We start from the raw sequence: 25,852 nt of genomic DNA on the forward strand, positions 1-25,852 counted from the left end.
TACATTCTGAATTTCCAATTTATTGATTATTAAGCTAAAGGAAAGGATTTTTATCCCCCAGCGGAACAAGGGGGAGTGTTGGGAAGTAGTTGTAAATAAAAGTGGGGTTTTTTGACACCTTTTTTTTCTTGTGCAGCATTTCAGCAGTTCATGGTTATATAAGAACGGAAAGACTGGAGGAAAAATAATTCAGACAGTTTTTCTAGCTTTCTAGTTTTTGAGAGGACATTGTGGTCTGTAAAGTGTCCCTGCAGGCAGTGGGCTCATCTCATGGGATGAGTGGTTGTTATTTCCATCAACTTTCTTGGAGCTGTGAGTTCATTTTCAAAGCAAATATTTTTAATTGAGTGATTTAGAGAGGTCTGAGCAGAGCTTAGCCTCTCCAAGTCTTTTTTTTTTATCTTTAAAAACACGCCTAGAAGAAATGTCATCTCAAATAGAAATCTTTAGGAAAGACAAAAGGCTTGTAGAAGCTTAGTAGTAATTTCATTTAATGCAAGAGCTTTCTAGATCTTTTTATCGCAGTTACATGTAGGGAACAATGCTAAGTGAAAAATAAACAAGCTCTCATGTAAAAACTGTAATTCTGGAAGCTGAGGTATTTCCTGAAGTGTGAGTTAAATTGTTCTGAGGCAAATTTTCCTTAAGCCAGGAAATGCAGGTCTTCCGGTGGAATTGTTTCCACGGGAGGTTTCCGCCTTGCAGGTGGAGAGTGTGCCCTTCCTTCTAGGGATGCACAGCGAGAGCTGGGGCTGCTGGAGGCAGCCTGGCACAGCTGACCAGGGAGGGGCCACTCAGCAAGAGGTGTAAAACTGACAGAATATACCCACTCGAGTTTCAGACAGTATGGGCTGAAGTGCAGAGAAGTGTTTGAGTGTAGCATATGAAGAATGAAGTTAATCAGTTGAAAATAAATGCTTTGCACAGATTACTTTTACTTTCTGTGCAAGTTTTTGTGATGGAAGGGAATGTAAATTGTTCCGTCATTAATTATGAATTCTAATTTTCTTTCTTTTTCTGATTCACAGTGTGTGCTGTACTTGTGGGCCTTGAAAATCCTTTACCCCAAAACACTGTTTTTACTTCGTGGGAACCATGAATGTAGACATTTAACAGAGTATTTCACATTTAAGCAAGAATGTAAGTCTATCTTACCTTTCTCCTCTTAACTCCTTTTTCAGCAATTTAATTTGTTATTTTGTAGATATTTGATACTGGTTCACTATTAGTAAATGTTCATGTTAAATGCCATTAATTTTAAATGGTAGTCCCTGTTCCCTGAGGGGAAGTTACCTCTCAGTGATGTGCAATGGAAGGGCTTAGACCCCCCCAGATTGAGTATGGGAGCTCCTGGGGCTGCTGTTGGTCCATCTGGCTGGGATGCTCTCGGTGAGCGTGTCCTGCTGCTGATGCTCCTGGCAGCAGCCAAGGGTTTGCTGCCCCACGCAGCAGCCTGGCAGGCAAATCCTGCTGGCACAACAGCCCTGGCACCTGTGAAGGGTTCCTGACTGCTAGTTAAGGAGGACCTCATCACACAGGGTCTCATGACATGGAGCAGCAGAAAAATGCAAGGAATTTTTATTCTGTTTTTCCTTTAGGTATAGCATTTTCACATTTGTCCTGTGTGTAGGCTTAAACTTTTCAATATGCTCTTTTGATATAAATTCCTTTCTGTGTTGCAAGAAATGATGCAGTGACACATAAAAGCTTATTAGGTGTAGACCTTTACCTGCACAATGAAGCTTTTTTCCCCCTGTGACACAGTGAGATGAAACTATTGCCATAAGTCTGTTTTCTTTTTACACTGGGGATAAAGGAAATGTTAATTGGCTCAAAGGCTTCATGGTTTACTGAGTTTAATATGCATATTGGTAAATTAACATTTCAGCTTCATTATTCCACCTCGTTCATTTCATAATGGCATTTCTGTAGATAATTAATTATAAGGGACTGGGCTAAAGTTCTGACTGTTTCATAGAGAGTATATTGAGTGATAATGATGATAACCATTCAGCAGATGTTTTAAGGCTTGCTCTCAGATTTCCTACTGAGTAGAAGTGGTAGACTGTAATGGTATATTCAGTTGTTTATTTACAATTTTTTAGAAAAAATATGAAAAAAAATTATTAGCGTCACCTCCAAACAGGAAGAATTTTTCCAGCAGTGGGTTCCAGAAGATATTTTTGTATTAAGCAAAAGTTTGGGTAAAGTCCTCAATACTAGATAGAATAGTGAGAGGAAAAAGTTTGCGATATTAAGCACAATCCTTTTTCCTCTTAAGTATTGATGGCAGTTTCTGTTACTGTCTTAATTTTTAAAAGGTAAAATCAAATATTCAGAACGTGTATATGATGCCTGCATGGATGCCTTCGACTGCCTTCCCTTGGCTGCTCTGATGAACCAACAATTCCTGTGTGTACATGGTGGCTTGTCTCCCGAGATCAACACCTTAGATGACATCAGAAAAGTAAGTCTTGGAGGTATTACCTGTAAGCACAATGTAAGCCCCGTCTGACAACTCCTGGTGCCTTGTTAAGTGTTCTGTGCTTTCTTGGAGAAGATACAAAAGAGCTCTAGAAGAACCTCACAATATATAAAGATGTAACAAAAAAGGCTCATATGTTTGTAATGAATATAGTTGATATTTTTTAAATTGTCAAGAGCTTCATTCTCAATAGGTCTCACCATATTTTTAATAGTTCTGTGTTTGAGTGCCCAGCAGATGGTTTAATTGAGGCTTAATAAGTTCACACCTGTTGTACCCTTATGTTCTCAGAAAAGTTTCTCAGAAATCTCATGGAAGTTCAGAGAACAGTATCAAACAGCTTCTTCACATAATCTAGTGTTATTGCATGTTATCAAGGATTAATTTTGCATTCACATATTTTGTAGAAGAGATCTCTACGAAGTTGATATTTCTAGGAAGAGCTATTTAAACCATTCATTCTTAGTGTTCCCAGAAAAAAATCCTTTTGCTGTTTGAGATTTGCAAACAAGGATATCTATTTCTGAGCTTTCAGGTTAGTGAAAGGTAATTTATATTCTAAGGTTAATTTGTGGTCTACTAAGAAATTAATATAGTTTTTAAAAAAAACCAACAAATTGAGCCAGTAATTACATGTTTTGGTTTAAAAGCAATTAGCTTAAGATATTAACTGCACCTTAAAAAATTACTGAATGCAAAGTTTTGTTTCTGAGGTAAAGGTTTACTATCTCAGTAAACAAAAATACTCTGCATAAAAATTAGCTGGCTCTGCAACAGCATAATGGCAGAGTAAAGTTGTTTAGCTCTCAGATTCTAGATTAGGTTCATTAACACCTTCCCTTCTCCCTGCCCAGTCCTGCCAGTTTATTTGTCTTTGGCAATCAGCAGAAATTGGGTTTGCATATTTATGAATTTTTGTTTAAATGCATTGTAATGACATAAGCTTTAATCGGAGAGGGCTGAAATAAGAAGTGTAGATATGCTGTGAATATGTCAAAACAAGAACGCAAAGGTGAAATTGTAGAAGTCTCTTACTAAAACTTTGAGTGTTGAAAACTTACAACACCACTTTGTTCTCTTTGATTTTTTTTTTGAGGGGAGAAGTTGTCCACTAGCTACTGAATCTTTTACTTGATCTTTCTGGTCAAAATAGAGAATATTTCAGACTGCAAGCCTTATTCATACACCATCTTAACAGGGCTGCTCTTATATGAAAGAATTCTTGATATAGCACATAATGTTATTATATTAAAGAGTTCTTCCAGGAGAATACTGATTTTTATTATTTTGCTATACTTCATCTTATTTGCAGTATGATTCTATGTAATTTGAAGTATTAAATACCCATAGGAGGACCAAAAGGAGAAGTTTTTAGCTTCTTAATTAGGGTTTTAGCTTCTTAATTAGGAGCAATAGCAATGTCATGCCTACATGCTGTAATTCAGAGATATTTTCTTGATATTTAGATACATTTTTGGTGAAAATGTACATAAATCCAAATGGAAACTGGCGGCTTTGAAATAACTACTATATTTTCTTGAGATGCCCCACTTCCATAAATTTAATGTTTTACTGTTTGAAAAATTGTGAAATACAGATATATTATATTCTCCCTTGTCCACTGGAATGCTTGCAAAAACCAGTAGAAAGCCAAAAAAAAGCAAACAAAAATTCATGTAGAACATGAATCCACTGAATCTCTTTATTTTCAGTTCTGTCTGTTCCTTCTGTCCCCATCAATGTTTGCAAGGAGTGTTTTGGTGCTCAAACTCCTCTGCTTTAAAGCTGAAGAACAGATTGCTATGAGTCTCTTGTTCACTTGCTCATGGAATGAAAAATAGTAATTTTGCTTCATTGTTTCTGTGATACATAGTTGAAAGAAGTTAGTATTTCTTTGTCTCCTATTTTTCTTAGTTAGATCGATTCAAGGAACCACCTGCATATGGACCTATGTGTGACATCCTGTGGTCAGACCCGTTGGAGGACTTTGGAAATGAGAAGACTCAGGAACACTTCACTCACAACACAGTCAGGGGGTGCTCGTACTTCTACAGGTGATTGTTACTACTTTGAATAATTTCTGCTGATGGACTGGTTCTGCTTTTGCAGTATAAATGTTTGCTTGAACTTTGTGGCACCACTTAGGTAATTAGGCATTTTTATCTGCAGGCTAGCCTTGTTTTCAGAAAAATTCATGCTTGCTTTATTTTAATCTCTTCTGTTATGCCACAGCGGGAAAACTCTAAATCACTTAATTTTATTCACCAAGCCTGTGCATTTTGCCTCTGTTTTTGTAAGTTAGAGAATGAATGTGTCACTTCTAAAAAGGGGTACGCAACTGCATTTCTAGTTTGAAAATTAAAACGTAATTTCTAATGAAAGATGCCAGCACTGAAAAATTGATTACTTATTGTTCTGTAAGGTAAATAAAAATTGTGACTTCCCCCACAGAGGAACTTTTTTTCCTCTCAGTTTGATCAAATGTTTTTGTTTGTTTGTTTAGAAGCAATTCTTTTTAAGAAATTCAGTATTTAAAGAGCATTTGTTAAATGGGACTTAGTAATACCTGAAATTCAGAAAAGTGCCTGTAACATTCCTGCAGAAACATGTATGTACTGTTCCCTGACAGTCTGGGGATTTTAAGGAATTTGTGCCTTTTTTTTAATTGCGGTAGTTAAGAACAACATACAAGGACACCAGAGTAGCAAAACTAGCAGGGGAGGAGGTTAAATGGTGAAATGAGCAATGTATTCAGTGAAATATTAATTTAAAAAAGGTGTTGTTCAGGAGAAATGTGAAGATGTTATTGAAATGTTAAGAGGTTGTTGAACTTTTTGAAGTGAAGCATTTCTGCTTCAGGCCGTGCTAGTTACACACAAATCTACGTTTCCTCAGCAAACTCAGAGGAAGGGAGGAATCCAACTCTTCCACTTGCATTAGAAAATCTCACCTTGAACACTGACTGTAGCTGTTTAGTAACACGTCAAAACTAATTCAAGGGCTTCCACCAACAACCAGGTGACAGAGCCGCTGGAATCAACCTCCTTGTTGGTGACATTATCAGGAAGGTGGCAGATGGTTTGATGTCCAGCAATGAGATTTCTGGCTCCCTTCTCAGAGCCCCGTTGCTGCAGCGTGGGGCCAGTGAAGAGCAGAGCAGTGGGCTCTGCAGCCTGGGCTGCTGGCTCCCGCCTCCGGTGGGCAGCTCTGGCAGCCACACTCGGGTCTGACATCTGGGAGGTGCTCCATGGCTGTGTTTGGGATCATCGTGAAAGGGATGGCACACTGCTGCAAGCAATTGGTCAGTGCAGAAATGGGCTATGACTGAGCAGTAAAATCATTGCTTATCGTCTCAGGAGCAGCAGCAAATGCTGGAGTGTACCTGTGACTCCCAGGCACTGCACACACAGGGAGTGATGGTCATTTCCACTCATGAACAGCCTGGCAGATATGGCTTGTGCTTAAATACAGGGCTGTTTATTTACTGGAAAAAGTTCTCGATTTTAGGTTGGGTTTTTTTTCGGAGGTCTGCTCCATACAGTTGCCATAAAATTTCTTTATAGCAGACCTAGTCTGTGTCCTGACGTATATTCAGAAAAGTGCATTCTCAGGAGAAGACGAACTATTCAGAAGACAGCTAATTATCAGGTCATGTGAGGGACATATAATTGCTTGATGATTGAGTCAGAAGGCTAGCTTAGAATCACGTTATCTGAGTTTATATAAAGGCAAGCATTCCTTTTCAAAGAAGTACCTAGTTGCCCTGGAAGATGACACTAATTGCTTGCCTAATGATAATACCTGGTATAAAAGGTATCCATCAGTGTACAATGTCTAATTTTCCTTGCTTTTTCGAGTTACTTCCTGAGTAAAGGAACAAGTTTCCCTGAACAGGCTTGTAAAGGAAGGACTGAATTACTCAGTCCTCCTTCAAGAATGCCTGTTAATAGAATGACTGTGTTTATTCTTCACTGAATAAAATTTCTTAAGTTTCTTCAGTCATTTCTAGAATGTGAAGTTAAAAGATAGCAATGAGAATTTTGAATGAAAGTCAGGAAGATTTCAGTCATGCCTGCGAATAAGTGAAATAATTTCTAGCTGATTAAGGTCTCCTAATCAATTGCAGGAAATATCTGTAATAAATAATTTTTATTTATCAGAGATGTTCTTTATAATGACAAGTTGCAGGTTACTTTGCTCTGACTTAAAGTTATTTCCTAATACAAAGATGCTGTGAGGAAAATAACAGTAATGTGGCTTTCTAACTGTCAGAAGTGCACAAAATCCTCTGCATTTAGCCAAAACCCATTTGTGAAATGTTGGGCCATTTCTAGAGAAAGTGTAAAGACTGTAGCTTACAGTAGTCTGACAAGCTTCTCACTGCATTTCTTACATGATCACTGTCATACAGCCTATTGAATTTCAAACTGATCCAGTATTTACTCAGGAAATGTCCCTTTATGTAAGAGTTCTTGAAACTGCTGTGGCTAGGTGTAAAATGTCAGATCTTCAAACCATAGGCATAACCTGTAATTTAGAGATGGAAAGAATAGTCTGATTTTTCAGAAGTGCTCAGAGTCAACACTTAGTGCACGCCTTTAGCACCTAGCAGTATTTTGTACTGTGGATTGTCAAAATAGCACAATGCCAGAGTGAAATGTTAACTGTGCAATATAAGGAATTAATCAAAATATATTAAAGTTTCTGTACCTTAAAGAGAACAAAAAGTGATAGGTATGGGATTTCATTTTCCCTATGTGAAGTTTAAAGTTGTACCTCCTTTGTAGTCATGGTCATGTTTGATGAAATTTTGTGCAAAAGTAGAAATCATGAAATGCTGGTTGTTTAAATTGCTCTTTTATTATGAGCTAAGCTTTTCTTTCATCCATACCCAAAATAATGTTGTGTTCAGAGTATATTATAAACAAGAGGGAATTAATTTGTCCCCAAGTGATATTAGACCCACAGGCCCATAGTTTTTCAGCTGATCCAGCCAGTAAAGACGTTTTTCTGTTTACCAAATTATCTAGTTCTTGCCTTGATTTTTTCTAGCAAATATTTATTTACACTTTGCAATTTGTACTGATCTTGCCAATGACCGTTTGCACTTATTTCATAAGCTAGTGGTACAGTAACTCTCAAGCAATTTTCTAAGAAACAGGTTGGACACCAGGAGGAAGGGGTGGTCGGGCATTGGAATGACTGCCCAGGGAGATGCTGGTGTCACTTTGCCTGGAGGTGTTCAAGAAACACTTTCCAGCCTTGGATAGCAGTGAAATGGTTCAACCTTGCAGATACTCTGGGGTAGAGTTATAATTTTGGCCCTACAAGCAAAAGATTTCAGTGATGCACTTGACATGCGTGTTAAGTTTGTCAGTATGCAAAGATTAAAAAAATATCTGCTGAAAGCTTTTGAAGACTGTAGTGTGTTTCAGCTCAGGGTGGGGAGCACAGTTGCTTCTTTTTTTTCTTTTTTTTTTAATTTTTTTTTTAGTAATAGCATTTTTAACAGATTCTTTTGCCCACTTTTCTACTCTTCTTTCTCCCAGACCAGAAGCTTTTAGGGCTCTTGCTGCCCTCACATTGTCTGCCCAGATGTACTGGTAGAATTGCTTGTGTGCTCCATCAGGCCTGGGAAAGCATCCAGTTTTGGAAGAACGACTCTGCAAAAAAAGATGTGTTTATTTGTTCTAATGCAGTTCCCCATTCCACTTCCCAGTGCAGCTCTGCAGACAGCACAGCTAAGAGCAAGGAAAAGCTGGTGGAAAGGGATGTTCTGAGAGTTGCTTAGGGGACAGCACAGCAACAAAGCATTTGCCTTTGGAGGCTCAAGTGCAAGGCCAATGGATTTTGCAGGGAACCTATTTTTTATATGTGCATGTAATGTTACAGAAGCTTTTTGGACTAAATTTGAATGTTCTCTTGTGAAGGAAGTGCTTATGCCTCTCTTTTAATGGTATAATGAGGGACATGAAAAAAACTATGTTGATTCCATCTATTTTTTCCAGGTACTGGTGGAAAAACAATATGAAAACATTTGCCATTTTGGTTCATGTTAGCAAAGTATTGCTTCTCTTTTAAAACTGCCAGCAGTAATCAGATATGATGCAAAAGAGACCTCAGAACTAGTAAACTATGCATGAGGCATGTTAATGAAAGGAGATGCCCAAGTAGGGAATATCACAGTCACGTACTCCATGGGGAATAGCATCTCTCTAGCTTAGCAGAGGGGTGTTTTGTTTTCTCTGTGAGTCACCGCTCCTCCGTGATTCAGCATGACACATGAAGGCAGGAGGCTGGGGCGCTCTGGAAAAGCCTGTTGCGTGGGGGATTTCTGTTTGTTTGTTTTCCCTCTTGGCCAACTGCTTTATTTCTGGCCCATCTGAGTTACAGTCTGGGCTCTGCAAAGCAGGGCAAGGAGGAGAGGGTTTCTGGAAGGGTAGCACTCTGGAAAATTAGTAGGGAATTGGACTGCAAGTCAGTCATTTTAATAAAAAATATTTGAAAAAAGATTTCCGAGCAGAAGTCATTTCTGTAAAATTTTGTTTCTGATTATTTCTGCCATAATGTCTGGTTTTTTTGGCTCTTTGTGTGACTTTTTATTTTTACCTGCTTTTTAGGACATGTATTTTTGTGTTAAGGAACATTGTTTAATCTAAAGCTAACATGCTAAGGAAATGCAGGATACCATATGTAATAGCTGCACATGATGCAAAGTTTGATACTCCCCAGCCTCTGCTTCAACAAGAAGCTCAAGAAAAATGCCTGCAAGTTGCTTTGCCTTTTTCAAAATAAAATATCCTGATAGACTGCTCGTGAGTTGTGGTGGTCTGGGTAATAGGGCAGCTGGCCCGTTGAAGGTCCCATGCTATTCACTTGTAAAAAAAGAAGGCAGGCAAATTATTTTTTTGTAAATTTGCATGGAGCACTGTGTGACACCTCTGCCTTTGTAGGTGTGGGCCCTGTAGAATCTGCCAAGTTCTGCTAGCAGAATTCTTATTTTCCACAAATTTATGAAGAACAAGATAATTAAGCAATAAAAAACTCCACTACTTTTGTACTTGAAATGGAAAGAAGAACCTATCATATCTATTTAGGAGCATTTTTTACCACTTCATTATGTCTTCTTTAAAAGCAGTACTTAACACTGGATGAAAAGAATACTATGGAGGAAAAAAATGTAATAGCCTAGCCATTTTGAACAGCTGCACTGATAATGAACATAATCAACTGTCTATCAGATTTTCGTGATAGACCCCAGTTTTCAGAAGTTAATGTAAAAATTTCTAAACAAAATGTACCATAAGTCTGCATTTAGTCACAATTAATTATGAAAAGAAATGTATGCAAATCAGTTCTCATTTGCCAGTGCTTTGAATGGCAGCCTGTCAGCATTTGAGATCACTGCAGTTGCCAAAATGTTACCCCACGTAATTTGGGAATTGAAATTGTTTTATAATGGCAATCTTTTTAGACAATTCCAAATACCAGACCTGCATCTGAGAATACATGCTAGGCGGCTTAAATCCAGAAACAGCAATACAGCATTCCACTGGGTTTGTAGCTTCTAGCTGCAATGACATTTCAGCTTCAAAATACTCATTTCTCTTGGATAAACTAAAGGAAGATGATGTATTAGATTGGGGGAGGGGGGTGTGTGTAAGTGTTCATCTTTTTCATACATGAAATTAGATACTGAGGGGGCTGTTAACTGATTGCAAGTGGCCACTTAAGGTGAAACCATGAAACCATGCCGGGAACAGCAGTTTTTTGTGTAATGTATAGTGGAGATTTTTTTTTTTTTGTTATAAATCTTGCTCAGTATGTGTAGCACAGAATACAGATGTATTCAGTGAACACATTTTTGGGGTTTCAGAAGTCACAGAATTTTAAGTTGCCAAGGGGAAAGATAATTTATTTCTCAAGGAGATAAAGTTCAGGAAGATAAACATCCCCAGTTTGAAGATTGCTTTTCTTTTCTTCTTCCTCTCTCTTTCCTTTTCTTTCCACTTAACCACCTTATTTTCTGGTGTCCACAAGCAGCCGCTGCATACAGTAGTCAGTGGGTGAAGTTTTCTGTTACAAGCAACTGCTGTGTTACATTTTGCTTTTTTAGAATACATTAAATCTTAGATGAATAAAAGAAAGTACCTTTTTTCTGACAAGCCATTGACTGATTGTTGTTATGTAATGGATGAGTTTCTTGCATTCCTTTCCAAGCAGTTATGGGGTGGGATTTAAAAAGACACTGTTGGTGATGTTGTCTCTACTGAAATCTGCCTGCAGAGCAGGTGCTAATTTCATGAATGATGCACGCTTTATGATACATTTTTTGAAAGCTAGAGTTCTTTGTGCTGCTTCTGATAATGCCATAACAGGTGCTATTACTTTTTTTCCAACAGCTACCCTGCTGTATGTGAATTCCTACAGCACAATAACTTGTTATCCATACTTCGAGCTCATGAAGCCCAGGATGCTGGGTAAGTATGTGCGGAGAGGGGGCAATAATAATTATATATAATGGCTTACCATTCCCAAACAGAGCACAAAAAGGAGGAGCAGATGAGTGAGAATGAACTGGAATATATAAGTTGCAACAGCTCTCACTTTTTACTAATGCTACAAAGATACACACTGGCATTACAATGTCTTTTACATAATTCTTAGTGAGTTACAACATTTAATGAATTCCTATAAAAGCAACTTACTTAGCCTTAGTGTATTTAATTAATTTAAAATTACCAAAATTTTTTGATGCCAAACAATACCAGACTTGTAAAGAAAAACAAATGCATTTTGGAAAAAGATTTGCAAATGTGCCAGATTATTTTGACACACTGATTGCCACGATGCCAGAGAAGTGATTTGGCTCACAAAGGCCAGAACTGCCATCTTGTAGGACTTTCTCTCTTTTGGGCCTACTGATTTTATATTTCATAAAGATAATAAAAATTGTGGAACTGTATAGGCATGTAAATTTTTCTGCAGGAATATCATTAATGAATTCAAGAAGTCTAAGCTATTGAATGCAAAAACAGTCCAGGTCAAGCATCAGGTAGTGTTGATGGTTCCCCATGAAACTATTGTCATTATAAAGGTAGAATTTTTTGTGCTGCTTTAAAAAATTACTTTAAAAATTCCTGTTATTTGAAGTGTACCATACTTGTGAGATATTAATGAAGGATTGGAATCTGAATAAATAGCTTTGCATATCATGCCTAAGTTATTATTATTATTATTGGGTTTGTTTGGAGGTAGAAACTTTAGCCAACTTGAACAGCAATAAAAGATAAATTAGTGGCATTGCAGGAATAAGGTCAATATTCATTATGCATATTAAAAACTATTCGGAATGTTTGAATTGTCGTGACTTCCATATGGTAATGCAATTAAAAGCAAGGTATTACTATGCCAGAAATACCTAGCATGGAATACTCAAGGGTAATAAGATTTCTTTTTTCTTGAATTGCTTTCCAGTAAAGTGTGAAAATTAAAATTTTGTGGAAAAGATTGCATTTAAACTATACAACAGTTTCAGTGCAACTTTTGTGGATGTTTGCTAAATTCTTAGGTTTCTTGTAGCTGAGGACTAAAGAGCAGTGCTTGGTGTACTTGTGTCTAAGGACTGTTTGGTTGCTTTCTTTCCAGTTACTTGCAGGTTTAGTGCTGGATTATTTATTGGCCCAATACGCCTTGTATTTTTCATGAGGCAGTGAGGTTAGGCAGTGAAAACACACAGGCGTTAATAAACTGGCTGATAGAGTGGATAAGATTAGACAGAGCACTGAAAGTATCAGACGCCCCATTTCCCCTTCCCTTCTCCCCCCTTCCATGTCCCCTGGCCTTGCCATGGCTTCCGTGCCTGGAGAAGGCAGGCATCAGGAGGGTCATGGGGGACACTCAGTTCCCTTCCAAGGCACCTGCTGGTGCTTGCTTCACCCAGTCCCCCAGAGGGAAAGTCTGGCAATGTCCTGGGCACTGAGCAAATGCACAACAAATCCACCTCTGGCTCACTGCATTTCAGACAGACACACCACTTTCAAGCATGGATTCCCGGTCATGTCAAATGGTTATAAAGAGAAAATCTGCAGGAAATACTTCTTTCCCGTGGCTTTTAAATAGCTCATGTGTGTGTTTTTCAGTCTTGGCATGTGTTAAAAGCCAGAGGTCTAATGCAGTGGGCATTTTTTGCACTGAATGTGGTCAGTGACAAATATGCATTCAACACTGGGTAGTAATTACTATCTTCTCTTTCTTAGGTATCGTATGTACAGGAAAAGCCAAACAACAGGCTTCCCTTCGCTAATTACAATTTTTTCAGCACCAAACTATCTAGATGTATACAATAACAAAGGTAAGAATTTAATTCCTGGTCATGTACAGTAGACTGTACTTCTATGCACTCAAATATGTGGGTGTCTTTTCATTCCTGCATTTATCAGTTCATGCCCATTTTCTTCCTCTTTTGTTAGTTTGTGCCCATTCCTCTTATTATATAATACAAACCTAATTAAATTTGTTACAGGCAGATGTATGCCTCTGAACATAACTGTGTATTTTAATATGCCTTAGGATATTTCTGTATTTTGACTGCAAGTTATTAAGTAAATGTTACACGGGAAGCAAAACTTAAAACAGCTCTATTAATGAAGAAGTATATTAAGAAGTGCTCTGTGTGAGATGTTTAGGGCCTAGTGTTCCTTATAATTAATTATCTGTTCCTTGCTTCTTTCCAATAAAATTATTGGAGTTTGTATGTGCAAACTGTCTAGACAGTTAAGCTTTGACAGGTCATGAGCGGATAAAGCGTGGGATGGTTTTCTGAGTTCCTTTACATTTTGGGGGTTTTAATCCTTGACTACTGAAATGTAGAAAATTAAATTTAAATAGCCAAAAAAATAAAAACGTTACTACAGAAATAAGGGTCATGGTCACTATATAAAGGCTCCACTGAATACAAGTCTTTGCAGCTTCTCTGAATTTATTCATTTATCGTATTCCCGGAAATCTCTAATGAACTAGAAAAAAGAATCATGTTTCTAAAAATAAAGTTTTCTAATATACTTGTCCTTCTATATCATGAAATGAGCCATATTGTTTACTTTCTCCTAGTCCCCATAATGATACAATTATTTCTGTTTCTCTGTGAACAAAGTAAAATAATTCTTTCTCAATTATATTCTTGAAAGTTGCTCCCTTACAAAGAGATCAGTTTCACTTGCGAAGGGCTGTTTTTAATCTGGAAGCTTGTTTGCAGAAGAAGCAAGCAATATTTTTTAAACTTGAATAGAAAGCTTTCTTCAGGCATCGTTTTACGTTATAAAATTTATCATCTAAAAGCTTTTATGCCATGAACTGTATGCAAGGGAAGGAAGTACTTCACTGCTAGATAATGGGGTTTGTACACCTCAGATTTCTCAATATGCCTGCTAATTTGTGGAAAAATTAATATGTTATTCTGCAAAACCATGCAAGCAGAACTGTCAGTAGCTACTTTTGTAAAAGTTAATGATGTAGGGGCTCTGCTAGCAACCTGAGAAGTGCAGGATGAAGTAAGGAATGTGTTAATTTTCTTGGTAGGATCGTTGCTATTGGTGGAGAAATGTGTTTACTCTCCTGGTTGGCTGCTTTGGGTTGAAGGCTGAGCGATCACAAGTCTGTACAAGGAAGGTGGTAGAAAGTGTTCACCTTTTGTTTCTTGGGCATGGAAGCAGTTCTGTGCCATGAAGGCAATGGGTGAATTCTGTGAAACTTTCTCTTGAAGGCAAATGTTAAAAGGAAAGCAATGATTCACAAGGTTCAAAACCTTGAATTTGAAACCACAGTTTGGGTGGTAAAGAGAATTGCCTCTCTATTATCTCCATTTCCAAAGAGAGGGTCATTTCCCTTGTTCCAGGATGCTCCACTGTGTGTGACAGGCAGCTCTTACATGTGGTGGAAAGCCTGTTTTGATGGAAAGCTCTACACCATTTGCTGAGGGGTTATCTGTGGCCACAGCTGGAGCTGGTGTGCACTCCCAGCAATACCTACTCAGAGTGAGCTCAGGCAAATCAGCACTGATGCCACAACAGCACCTGTGTGCCACTCCTTAATATACAACTTCTTGTGAATTCAGAGGCTGACCTTTAGCAACTTTGTAATGGATCTCCATTGAGATTCTCTGCCTCCTTTTCTCTCATTAGAAGTTTTGAGGCATTATTTCATGTGACTGATTGCACTGGCTCTTGGCATTTAAAGTACATCATGCATAGTTTATCATGCTGCATTGCTCATACATCTTTATCTGGGTAGTTTCTGGGTGCTTGCTTCCCTGTTCAAGGAAAAAAAGCCCACTATGGTACAGAATGAGTCCAAAACATGGCTACTTGTTGACTTCCTTGGTTTGCAGCAAATGAATTTACTTAGAGCACAGTTTCTGACTGGTATCAGGAGAAAAAGGAAGGTATTTCCATCCAGAGGTGTTGTCAGGGCAGTTTTCTAGCTGACTCATCATGCACTGGTGCAGAACCTGATTGATTTTTACAGGTCATCTCAACCAAACAGGTTTGGTTACTGTCAGACCCTGGAAAAGGAGTTATTCTCCTACTAGTAAGCACCTTCCTGTCCAGTATGCATTCTCAGTGTTCCTCTGGTTGTCACCCAACAGTCACCCTGAATAAATTCCTGAGAGGCTTCAGCTCCCTCTGACATTAAATGGGTCATTTTTAAATGTGGTATTGTTTAGGATAAATACATTTTTTAAAAAGCTGCAGGAGGTTAAGAATGCTTATTTTCTCCCCCAGGTTGATATTCTGACACCCATTAAAGCAGGTGTAGTTTCTTGTGCTTCTTCAGAGCACTTCAAGAGTGGACCTGTTTGCCAGCTTTATCCAGGGACTGCTTCAGTCCCCACTGGAGAGCAACTGTGGGATCAGATATGCCACAAAGAGCAGTAGGGAGGCAAGGATATCAGTGCAAAAGAAGGTTTGACAGGAGTGGCTGTAGATAAGCTACCCAAACAAGCCTGTGTTCAGCAAATCTGCTGTTACTAATGCTGCCGTGGAGCCTCTGCATGAGCTGTCCCACAGTGCTGACCCACCATGGAAGCTCTCCTGGCTGTGCTGGGTTCTGGCACCAAAGGGAAGTTTCTGTATCCCTTTGGTTGCTGGCTGCGGCCTCCTGTAGGCTGTGTGTGTCACTTGTGGCTGCAGCTCCTGTCATGTCACAGCCCCAGGCCACACACACACAGCTTCGGGTGCCAGAGGGAGGTTTTGCATTAGGAGGCTCCTGTCAGGGCTTCCCTCTGTACTTAAGGGAGACACAGAGAGAGCCTTTCAGGGGGTGATGCAAAGACTCAGAAACTGCCTCAATATTGGGAGCCTTGTGTCCTCCTTTTTCCATTATTACCTACTCCATTACTATTATTAATTCCTTCCATATTCAGTATAATGGAAAGCATTGGCAAAGGGAAGGAATGTTTTGGCAACTTCTGAGCTACTGTTCCGTATCTTCATAGCTTTCTCAAACATTTCTGCTTTCATTTGTTTTATTAAAAGGCATAAAGATACTCAAAGATTGTTATTAGTACTCCTTACAAGAAGTACCAGGGCACTGGTGATTCTTTTAAGACTTCTGCTTCTGGAGAGAAAGCTTATGCAAGAAGATAAATGTTAATTGGATTGTGGTAGTTACCAGTGACTTCAGGGCCTTAGAGATCATCTGTGCTGATCAAGAAACTTTGAGAAAGTCGTGTAAGTACAGATTTGCCCCTGGGCTCCAGGGTGCCTAAAACTAGGAGAAATTCTCTGTAGCAACTGAATAAGAGGGTGCCAAAAATGACCTTGTGATATGATCTGGCCTTGTATTGTGTCTAAACTTTCATTCCTTCATTCAGTATTTCTTAATGCCTTAATTAGGATTTGCTGTAATGCTGTTTATGCACACCTCCCCAAAAAATAAACTAACAAAAAAATAATGTGAAAGATTCTACAGAAGTTCTATAGAGGCAGAAAAGTTACTTGTAAAACACTGGTAATACTGGCATTTTTGTGTCTGGCTGTAACTTCAGTAAGTGGGTGCTTTTTGGCTGAGTGGGCAATTTTAACTTGCTGTTTAAATACAGACTATTATCTTTTGAACACTTTTAAAAGATTAGGTTTTATAGTGGAGAGAGAACCACCAGAGAATCCACAGTTATTGAAAAAATCCCCAGCATAAAGTTTCTTCCAACGTGCTGCAACATATGTGTGTTGTTTCGTAAAGGAAAAGCAGGAAAAGAAAGTCAGTATGCAGGGGAGTTTGGGGTAGTAGAAAAATGAAAAACCATCTGTAAATCTGTATGCCTGTTAATGTATCATAAGTTATATGTCAGTGAAGTGCATAAAGTATCAGCATGAAGTATACCATGAAGAAGTGTGCCTGATCCAGATGGATCTAACAGGAAAGTTATTTTCACCTAGAAAAAGACAGAGTAGTATACCTGGGAGACAAGGATGGTCTGTGAGAAATATTAGCACTTTGAGAGGGAGAATAGAGATGTAACCTCTGTTTGCCCTGTCAGTTTTCTTTAATGCCTTATCTCTGCTGCTGTGATGAGTTCTTGTCACGGAAACAAAAGCTTTTAAAGAAGAGTCGTCAGGGTATCTAGGCCATCTCATTGCTGATACAGAGAAGTTTGCCAAAAGTGATTTTTGCAGTCTGTTGATTAAATCTTGAATGTTGGCTGTTTCTTTGCAAGATGCAGTTGGACATGTAAAATAAAAGTCTTTAAAATTGTATATGGAAAGATGTTTCCACCTACAGTTATCTTGACTTCTCTACTGATTATTTAGACCATTACCATGTATAGTGAATAATTTTTGTCCTCTCATAATATTTAAACTCCTTTTACTAACCCTTATTCCTGACCTGACTTCTGCAGAAACTGCTGTGGTTACTTAGCAACTCTTCGTGAGAAGGCATTGTTCCCAGTTGCACAGTTAATGCTGAAGTTAATTTGGCATTAAATCAGAAATTGAAATTCTTTCTTAGGTGTGAAGAATTTGAGGGACTTTTCACTGATTCATTTTCTAAATGTGGGATGAGTTTTCTGAAAGAAAATTACAAGAAAATTAGTTGAATTGTTTGCTGAAAATATATTTAGGTTGTTCATCTAAAAATATTCTGGGCTAGTATTTCTACCAAGCTCATTATTTTTTCCTCTGATTGTTTTTTTTCTGATGGAAATGTTATTAATTACTTTACCCTGAAAAATTATTTGTCAGATCATGAAGCAGGATGATGATTTCTTTGAGAAATTCTGAGCTGTCTGTCACACAGTTTAATGTTGTTCACGTGGCTTCAGGCCTTAACTTACCTCCAAATATATAATCTTTAAAAGCCCCATTTGAGATGCCAGAGGGTCTGAGACATCCATTCAGATCTGACAGGTGTGACACAGTTGTTCCAGCTCATCTTTAACTGAGGGAGCCCAAGGAGGTGCAGCACTAGCTGCTGTGTCTAACCCTGGGAAGGTTAGAAGGGCTGTCTCCATTTGTAGCCAAGGAAGGAGGTGTCTTACCTGCACTGTTTTCAACACCCATATTCCCAGCCTTAGGGTAGCTGTGTTAAATGCTTCAAGCTAAACAGTACAAATGCCCTTTGCCTGCTGCATTAGTGTTTCATTTCACTCTGTGATTTCAGCATCCAATACCTCCGTTTACTCCCATTGGAAACAAGTGTAATGTCATTTGGGCTATCTGTACATCTTCACTTTACAAAGCATTAGCTTTTAAAACTTATTTACAGCAGCAAGTATCAAAATTAGGTTAAAATGTGCATGTCTGTTAAGAATAATAAAATAAGATTCTTGCTCTGGTTGGTGATTATACATAATAATGTATAATCTTGGCTTGGTCTTTATCATCTATCTGAGTATGTGTTTGGAAAGAAAAGTATTGAGGTTTCAGCCTGGAATAATAAGCAAATGTTGAGTAGAGTCAGGTTTTCCTCTCTTACAAGTTTCATAACCAAAGGAGCCCATTCCTCTTCTGTCTCCTCCATCAGCGACTGTGTGACCTCCACTCTTGTAACCTTCAAAAGCTGTGTCCTCTTTCAGGGCTGCTGCTTCTCCTGTAGCTTCTTGGGAATTGAGTTAACTAAGGACTAAGGAATGAAGCAGAGTTGAAACCCCCAATCTTTTCTGAGCCTACAGAGAGGGAAAAGAAAGCTATTAGCAAAAGAAACCACAGAGGCAGATAAGCTCAGGGAAACTCCTGCTGTTATCTGAGGAGCATTTTCTACTTGATCCTGGCAAAGTTTTCCTCTTCTGACTACTAAGTAGTAATCAGGACTGTACATTCATAACAAGCTGATTTGCATTTTAAATATCATCTTCACTACTTACCTAATAAAAATATTTTGTGTGCATTGTGCTTGTAAATTACAGATTTTTAATTTAAAATGCCAAAAAGTATTTGTGATACTGATTTTATGATACCCTATTTTATTTTATTCTTTTAAGAAAATAGTTATTTTAGAAGGCTGCTCTGTTATTACCCTGCTTTATTGTGTAATGTTATTTTGAAGTAATTTGTTGAGGAGATGAACAGGTCATTTACAGGGGAGAATTTTTTGAAATACTATTATCAGAACTTTATTTTGTAAGCTATTCAGGTATAAAAATTAACAAGGTGTTGTGAGGGTATTTTTGTTACAGTAATCTTAAATTATCTTCCTTTCAAAGGAAACAACCTAACTAAAGCCATTTTTATTTAATTTTATGTTTTGCAACTGTTTTGCATAGGGTTCAGGTTTTTCAGAGGCCAGTTTTAAAAGTTCCCTGTAAAAATTATTTCTTTATTCAAATTTCACAGAATTTAGAAGTAGACTTAATTGATAAATTGAAGAAGTAGTGGGAAGGGGAACTACCTCAGCTCACTAGATGATGAATTTGAAGTTTTAGCCCTTCTAAATGAATCTTTACAACCACTAAGTGGTCCTTTTTGTGTGGTTTTGACTCATTTTTTCTGTAAAGCCACAAACTATTTATTTTTATTATGCAATTGTGTCACAGTAATAGAAAAAGAATGAATTTCAATCTGCTGCATGTGATTTCAGCCAAAATCTGTTGGAAATATTCAGAGCATTGACACTGGTTTTCTTATTTTTGCTATTACTCGTATTAAGCCTTTTTTTTCTTCTGCTGAGCAGCAGATTGACTGCCAGTTGTCAGACTGGGATGGGCAAGAGTCAAATGTGGTTTATTTAAATGGAGGGTGTCTGCCTGGCAAAGGTTCACATTATTGCCGTTTTCTGTGTCTGTCAGGGAGTATGTTCCAGAAACTCCCAGGTCACTCTGGACTCTGTCGTTGACCACAAAATGGAAGACATTTAACATCCTATTAAATATTTGTGAAGCAACAGCCTAGTGCATAAAAAAAAAGGTTTCTTCTCTGATTGACACACAATCAGAGAAATAATCAGAAAAGAGAGAAATAATCAGAAGGAATTGTTCAGCCCCTTCAGCCAACACTGCATTTCCCATGATGCTGTCTCACATTGCAGTTGTGGAACTTTATTGCTGGCTATTAAGTGATAACCAGTCCCTGGAACTACATTCCTCCGTGGGCAGATGGAAGTGGGAAGGCTGGAGGAAAGGGGAAAGCATAGAATGACACACCTTACGTTGACTGTTTCTGTTGCTTGTGTTGATTAAATATCCTGCATGCAGTCTCCTGTAACTGCATTGTTTAGAGAATTTCATGTCTTTAAGTCACTTTGGTGATAATCTCAAAACTACCTTTTTGGATTACCATTTCAGACATGAGCCTGAAGTCCATTAACAATAGTTGACACTGAACTTGGTGCAGTGCTTTGAAAAGTGGGGGTGGCATAAATATCTAAATTTCTGCCTGTGAACAGACATAGTCTGTGTGTTTGTGTGTTGATAAGAATGATGAGAATGTTAAATGGTGCAAGACAAATTGTATTAGTATTGGTTTGTATTATAGGGAGCACATTTTTGCCTGCCCAGAGTTTGCATAATGTGAGAAGCAAGTGTCATCTCAGTTACAATACTGTGAATGAAATATGTTGAAAATGTCCATCAGAAGAGCAGTGTTCAGACTCTTAGTCATAAATGTTTTATTCTGTTATCTCCAAAGCATGGTTGTGAGGAGCTCAGATAACTCTGTGAAATGAGGGGCTCTGAATACTCTGCTTCATTCCTCACTGGTGGCAGATCCCAGAGCTCACGTTCTTGACTGCTCAGAGATATTAATTCACTTACCAGCCCTTCTTAGTGGCAGACAAGGCTGTTGACACTGCTTTCAGACTGAAAACAGCTTTCCACTTCAGTGAGGCTTTATCCTACCATAACTAGCATTCAGGTGGTGCCGCTGGATCAAGTGTGTGGAAGCTGCTGAGCAGCTCTGTGGGCTGTGCATGCTGTCCACGTTTCTGGTCTGGTTAGCCAGTTGCACACATGTCTGATGTCTCTTCTATTTCTTTTCTTTCTTCCTTCAGCTGCAGTATTGAAATATGAGAACAATGTTATGAATATCAGGCAGTTCAACTGCTCCCCTCATCCGTACTGGCTTCCAAACTTCATGGATGTGTTTACCTGGTCCCTGCCATTTGTTGGTGAGAAGGGTATGTATGTAAATCAGTTCTGTTCATAAAGACTGCAAAATGGTTTCTTAGCCACTTAGTCATTTATTTTAAAGGACAAGAATGATTTGAAGACAGGTGTCTTGCTTTTGAGGACAAAGTTGTAGAAATGGGGCTGAGAGGGGCAAGCACTTAACAGTGGTTAATCACATTTGTCATATTTTTTTGTAATTTCTACTTTTTCCAGGTGATGATGCCTTTATCTTTCTGCTGCAGAGATAGATTTTATGGGATTGCAGGCCATAGGTGCATTCACTAAACAAAATTCTGATTTGTTTTTCTGTTATAAGCTTTTGAACATCCCCTTGGATATCACTTACTGCTGAATGGATGTCTCAACAGACCTCTCTACATGGGGTTACTCACATTACCTTTATGGGTGGGTTGCTTTTTCATCAGCAAACACAGAGCTGGTGATTTAAGAGCCAGTCTGACTAGCTGTTCCTGGAGAGAGTAGAGGGATGCCAGTAGGAAGGAAAACTTGCTCCTCAGCCCCTTCTCTGCACAGGACATGTAGTGCCTCATCGCTGGCAAAAAGAGTCTAAAGACCACAAATGATATTTTATTGAAACCTGATGCTCTTGATGTTGCCTAAATGCAGCTTCATGCTGTGAATGGCAAGCGCACAAAAGGCATGAGAACACTTTGGTCTAGCATATTAAATTAATACAAAATATAAACTGCCTAAACCCCAAGTCATTTATTTGGTGCTTGAGATGAAGCTTGCTTTGATCCATCCATTAATGGAGTATTGCTGCAACAGCAATTACTGCCAGAAAACTCTAATAAACTCTTAAAAGCTGCTTGGAATAACAGTTCTCTCTTAATAGGCAACTGGAAATACAGCCAGCTGTGTCTCATACCTGCAGTCATGACCAGCTTTGTTTTGAGCTACTCTTTTGTTTGAGGAAAGCTGCTGGTGAGACACCTGAGGTCTCTGTGGACAAAGCAGATAGACCATGAAACAGGGATTACCAAAGAATAGGCAGCTGCTTGCACTAATGGAGACATGACATAATCCTCACTGACACGTGTGCAGACTCTTGTGAAGCAGATAAAACGTGTTCATTCTCTTTGGCTGTAAACTCAGCCAGGCTGTTTTTAGGTTGGGCATGTTCTCCATACACATTTTAGTCCTGTAAGATGTTCTGTAAAGTCACTTTTCAGAGGCTTCCCATCAGCAGCCTACTCATGTGGGGCTGCAGGATGCATGGCCAGAATTGTTGAGGTTCTGGCACTATGGTGTTCCTTGTTCTTCTTACGTCTTGGGGGTGATTTTTCCTCCTTCATTTCTTCCAGTGGTCACACTTAACAATTTCTTGGAAATTTTAGAGCCCAAAGAAGTGAAATCAGTATTTTCCTTTCTATGCAAAGCAATATTCAAGGATGTAAGAGGGTGTTCCACACAACTTATTTATTTCCTTTTTTTTAATATAGATTTTTTTTCTCTCAAAGGCCAACCAAGGTAGGAAGCTGTTAGCTTCACTGGTTGTTGTTAATGTGGAAAGTCTTTCCACTAATACTGTCAGAGGAAAATATTAAATCCTTCACTAAAGTAGGAAAAAATCTAGCTTTTTCCCACCCTTCTAATTTTCCAAGCCTTCATAGTAGTTACAGAAGAGGATTTTAATAACTACTTGACTAAAAAAATTAAAGTTTCAACCTGTGTAGCCAGTACAAGGGTAGACAAGCCTGGTAACACTTTTAATGTTGCTTACTACATGTAGCTGTAGTGACATTTTTCTTAATCTGCTAATTGCTTCACATTTTATGTCATAACTTTGGCCTTCTTGTTCTCCAAGTTGCATTTTCTTGGTTTTGGTTTTAGCTGGGGTTGTTTTTTTCACTGTTCTTAGTCTGTGTGCTCTCTGGTTAGTGTCTCACAGTTGTCTCTCTGGAAAGAAATGAGACCAGGGTAGGGGCAGTCTGTGCCTGACCCTTTTATGCCCAAGTTTCAAAGTAAACAAGCTAAATATGACCTAAGTTCTCCAACAGTGATGTATCTGTTGAATATAGAATAGTTCCACCTCTAAGGAATGTACACTGTCTGGTCTATTTGTATTTGTTCCTTGAATTCAAGGGACACTGAGAACATCTTACAAAGGTTAATGTTTTGTTGAGCTTGAAGTCGTGTCCAAAACCCAGATAAATAAAGAAATACTCAATGATCCCTCTTGTTGTACCTTTTTCCACTGGAATGTTGTTCCCATTTGCTGGGCAGGGAAATGAAATCCTATTGCAGTTTAGGAGCAACAGGAGAGGGGTCATTTTGTTATCCAAGTTGAGTGAAAAGCAAAAAATGTGTTGAGGGGGAAAAAACAAATCTTACCTACATCACTGGCAGTTGCAAAAAGAGGGATCATTAGCAGATTTTAAAGTCTATTTGTTGTGTTCATTGTATTTGGAAAAATATTTGTGGAAACTCGTGCTTTTTGTTAGCTACACAGGACACTTTCAGCTTCTAATATTACGGGTCCTGTTGTTTAAAAAGTGGGTGCTGTTATTGTGCTGAATTTTTGTTCACACTACTTCAGCTGGAGTTGGCTCTCTGACAGACCAGGGGAGCTTAATATCAACATTTTGCACTTGTTTTCCATTTTAGTGACAGAGATGCTGGTAAACGTGCTGAATATCTGCTCAGATGATGAACTGGGGACAGAGGAAGATGGATTTGATGGTAAGAGCCTCTACCCTTGGTTGAGATTGTTTGCCTTGGAATTGCTTTAAAAGTTTATTTACTAACCATGAAATAATTTTCTGAGTCCCAGTTGAGTTCTGTGCCACTGAAAGCAACTGTTGTGCTGGACTCCAATGGATTTGCTTCCATTATGCTTCAGAAAGAGTCAATGGCCATGCCCTGACCTAAACCATTTCTTTATCCCGTTCTTCTGGTTAAAAAACTTGCATTTCCCTCCATGAAATCTGGGTTATGTTGGCATGAAGGAGGCAGATGGTTTCATGGAAAAGATCACAGGTATTCTCATAGTGAGTTTCATTATGTCAATGAAATATGCTTCCTGCAGAGCTCCTTCCCAAAATGTTGGTAGTGTAACTTTGGAGGACTTTTACTTGAGGTATTTCTTAAATCACTTCTTTTGATGCACTTGAGTGTCTATAAGGCTTTCAAGAGCAATAGAATCATTAAAAATAAGCATGTAAACACAGATAGAAAATGTTTTAACCTGGCATTTCTGCCAAGAGAGAAATGGTCACTTCTGTTACCCTTTGGGTTGAAGTTTATATGATGATTAGTTGCCCTTTACCTGTTGGTTTGACTGTAAGTGGTATTTTGTATCCTAAAACTTAGAGATTCTTAAAAGTCAGTTTATTTTCTTAGACATAATTTTCTGTTAGGCTCTGCAAGAATAGCAGCTGTCTAAAATGTGCCTTCTCAGTTGAGAAAAGCTGAAAAAAATCCCATGTATCCCTGACATTCTTACTCTGAATGCTCTCACTGTTTTAAAAAAATCTGTGAAAAGTAATCATAGATAATCTGTCTAACAACAATAATATATGAAAAGGACAGAAATACTAAGAAATAATTTTTAAAAGAAGAACCTGGAAAAATCTAACACTACTGAATATTGTCAGGATGTTTTTAGGCAGAATGAATGAACTAGGCAAATGGAGAACTTTCAAGTAAGACAAATGTTTAATGAAGTTGTAATTAATAATTAAGATTCTCTTTCAAAGTATTTATTTTTAATCTATGAAGCTAGGTCACAGGTTTTGCAAAATGTTTCCTTTGTGATGGAAAAGACTGGTATAGATGATAGTACTTTGATTTTGTTCTGAAAAACCAGATGGAATTCCCCGTTCTGCATCGGCCACAGAGTGTGGACATGAACAATTATCTTGCAGGACTTGGGATAAAGACTGAATTATTGAAACTGGTAATCAGTGAAGAGAAGAAAACACCTGTTTGAATATTGGGCTCAATTTTTTTTCCTCATGAAATTTAAATAAGTCACTACTGTGTAATTAAAGTAGTATGTGAAATTGTGTGGAGGCATACGATGAGTAAAAACTGTGTCAAGTTAAATACAGTAGCAACAAACCATGTGCTTAAAATCCTTGGCTCAAGAAAGCTCTTAAGCACAGGCTGAAATCCCTCTGATTGCAATGCCACAGCAAAGGCTTTATGGGACAGATTTCTAAATTAATTTAGCCTTGGCTTAATACTTCCTTTTAAAGAGTTACTGTAAGCTTCCATTGGGCATGGACAGGCCAAAACCTATGTGCTCTTTTTCTAAAACTTGGGAGTGTCACCATTCCTATCCCCAAGTTACAGTTCACAGGAGCATGTTTTCAAAAGCAGAATCAGAAATAGGGAGGTGTTGGGGGTCTTGAGCAGCACCCGTCTCCAGCTGAAGGAGGTCTCTGTATTTACTGTGTTTTTTCTGAGAGGCAAGTGAACCCCCATCCCACCTCCCTGGGAGTTTTGCCATGGCACTGCTCCACACCTGGAGTTTGCAGCATTGCAGGTGTCTGAGCAGGGAGACAGGCTGGAATGCTCTGGGCTCGCATGTGTGTGTGCTGTGTAACAATATCTAACAGCAGCAAAGTTTCCTTCCAGCTGAGGAATAACTAAACCATTCCTACTGCTGTGCTGCTAACTAATACAGTTACCTAAATCTGCTCTCAGGTTTTTTTCGTACGAATGATTTCTCTATGTAAAACATTATGGTAAGGAAGATACTAGAAATGTAGTTGTCTTTAGCATGTGTAGCTAAAAACCAG

General features: G+C 38.4%; 1 protein-coding gene across 2 annotated transcripts in view; it reads left to right on the plus strand.

Annotated features, from left to right (window-relative positions):
- PPP3CA (protein phosphatase 3 catalytic subunit alpha) overlaps positions 1-25,852 on the plus strand; it is a 170,596-nt gene that overhangs the window by 127,923 nt on the left and 16,821 nt on the right. For both annotated transcript variants that reach the window (XM_005484710.4, XM_005484711.4), the window contains exons 4-10: positions 1,029-1,140; positions 2,322-2,467; positions 4,400-4,539; positions 10,888-10,965; positions 12,745-12,839; positions 20,969-21,094; positions 23,715-23,789. In XM_005484710.4, coding sequence (XP_005484767.1) covers positions 1,029-1,140; positions 2,322-2,467; positions 4,400-4,539; positions 10,888-10,965; positions 12,745-12,839; positions 20,969-21,094; positions 23,715-23,789 — 772 coding nt within the window. The remainder of the gene's footprint in view (positions 1-1,028; positions 1,141-2,321; positions 2,468-4,399; positions 4,540-10,887; positions 10,966-12,744; positions 12,840-20,968; positions 21,095-23,714; positions 23,790-25,852) is intronic.

This window comes from Zonotrichia albicollis, chromosome 5 (genome assembly GCF_047830755.1).
Source record: "Zonotrichia albicollis isolate bZonAlb1 chromosome 5, bZonAlb1.hap1, whole genome shotgun sequence".
Taxonomy (NCBI): Eukaryota; Metazoa; Chordata; class Aves; order Passeriformes; family Passerellidae; genus Zonotrichia; species Zonotrichia albicollis.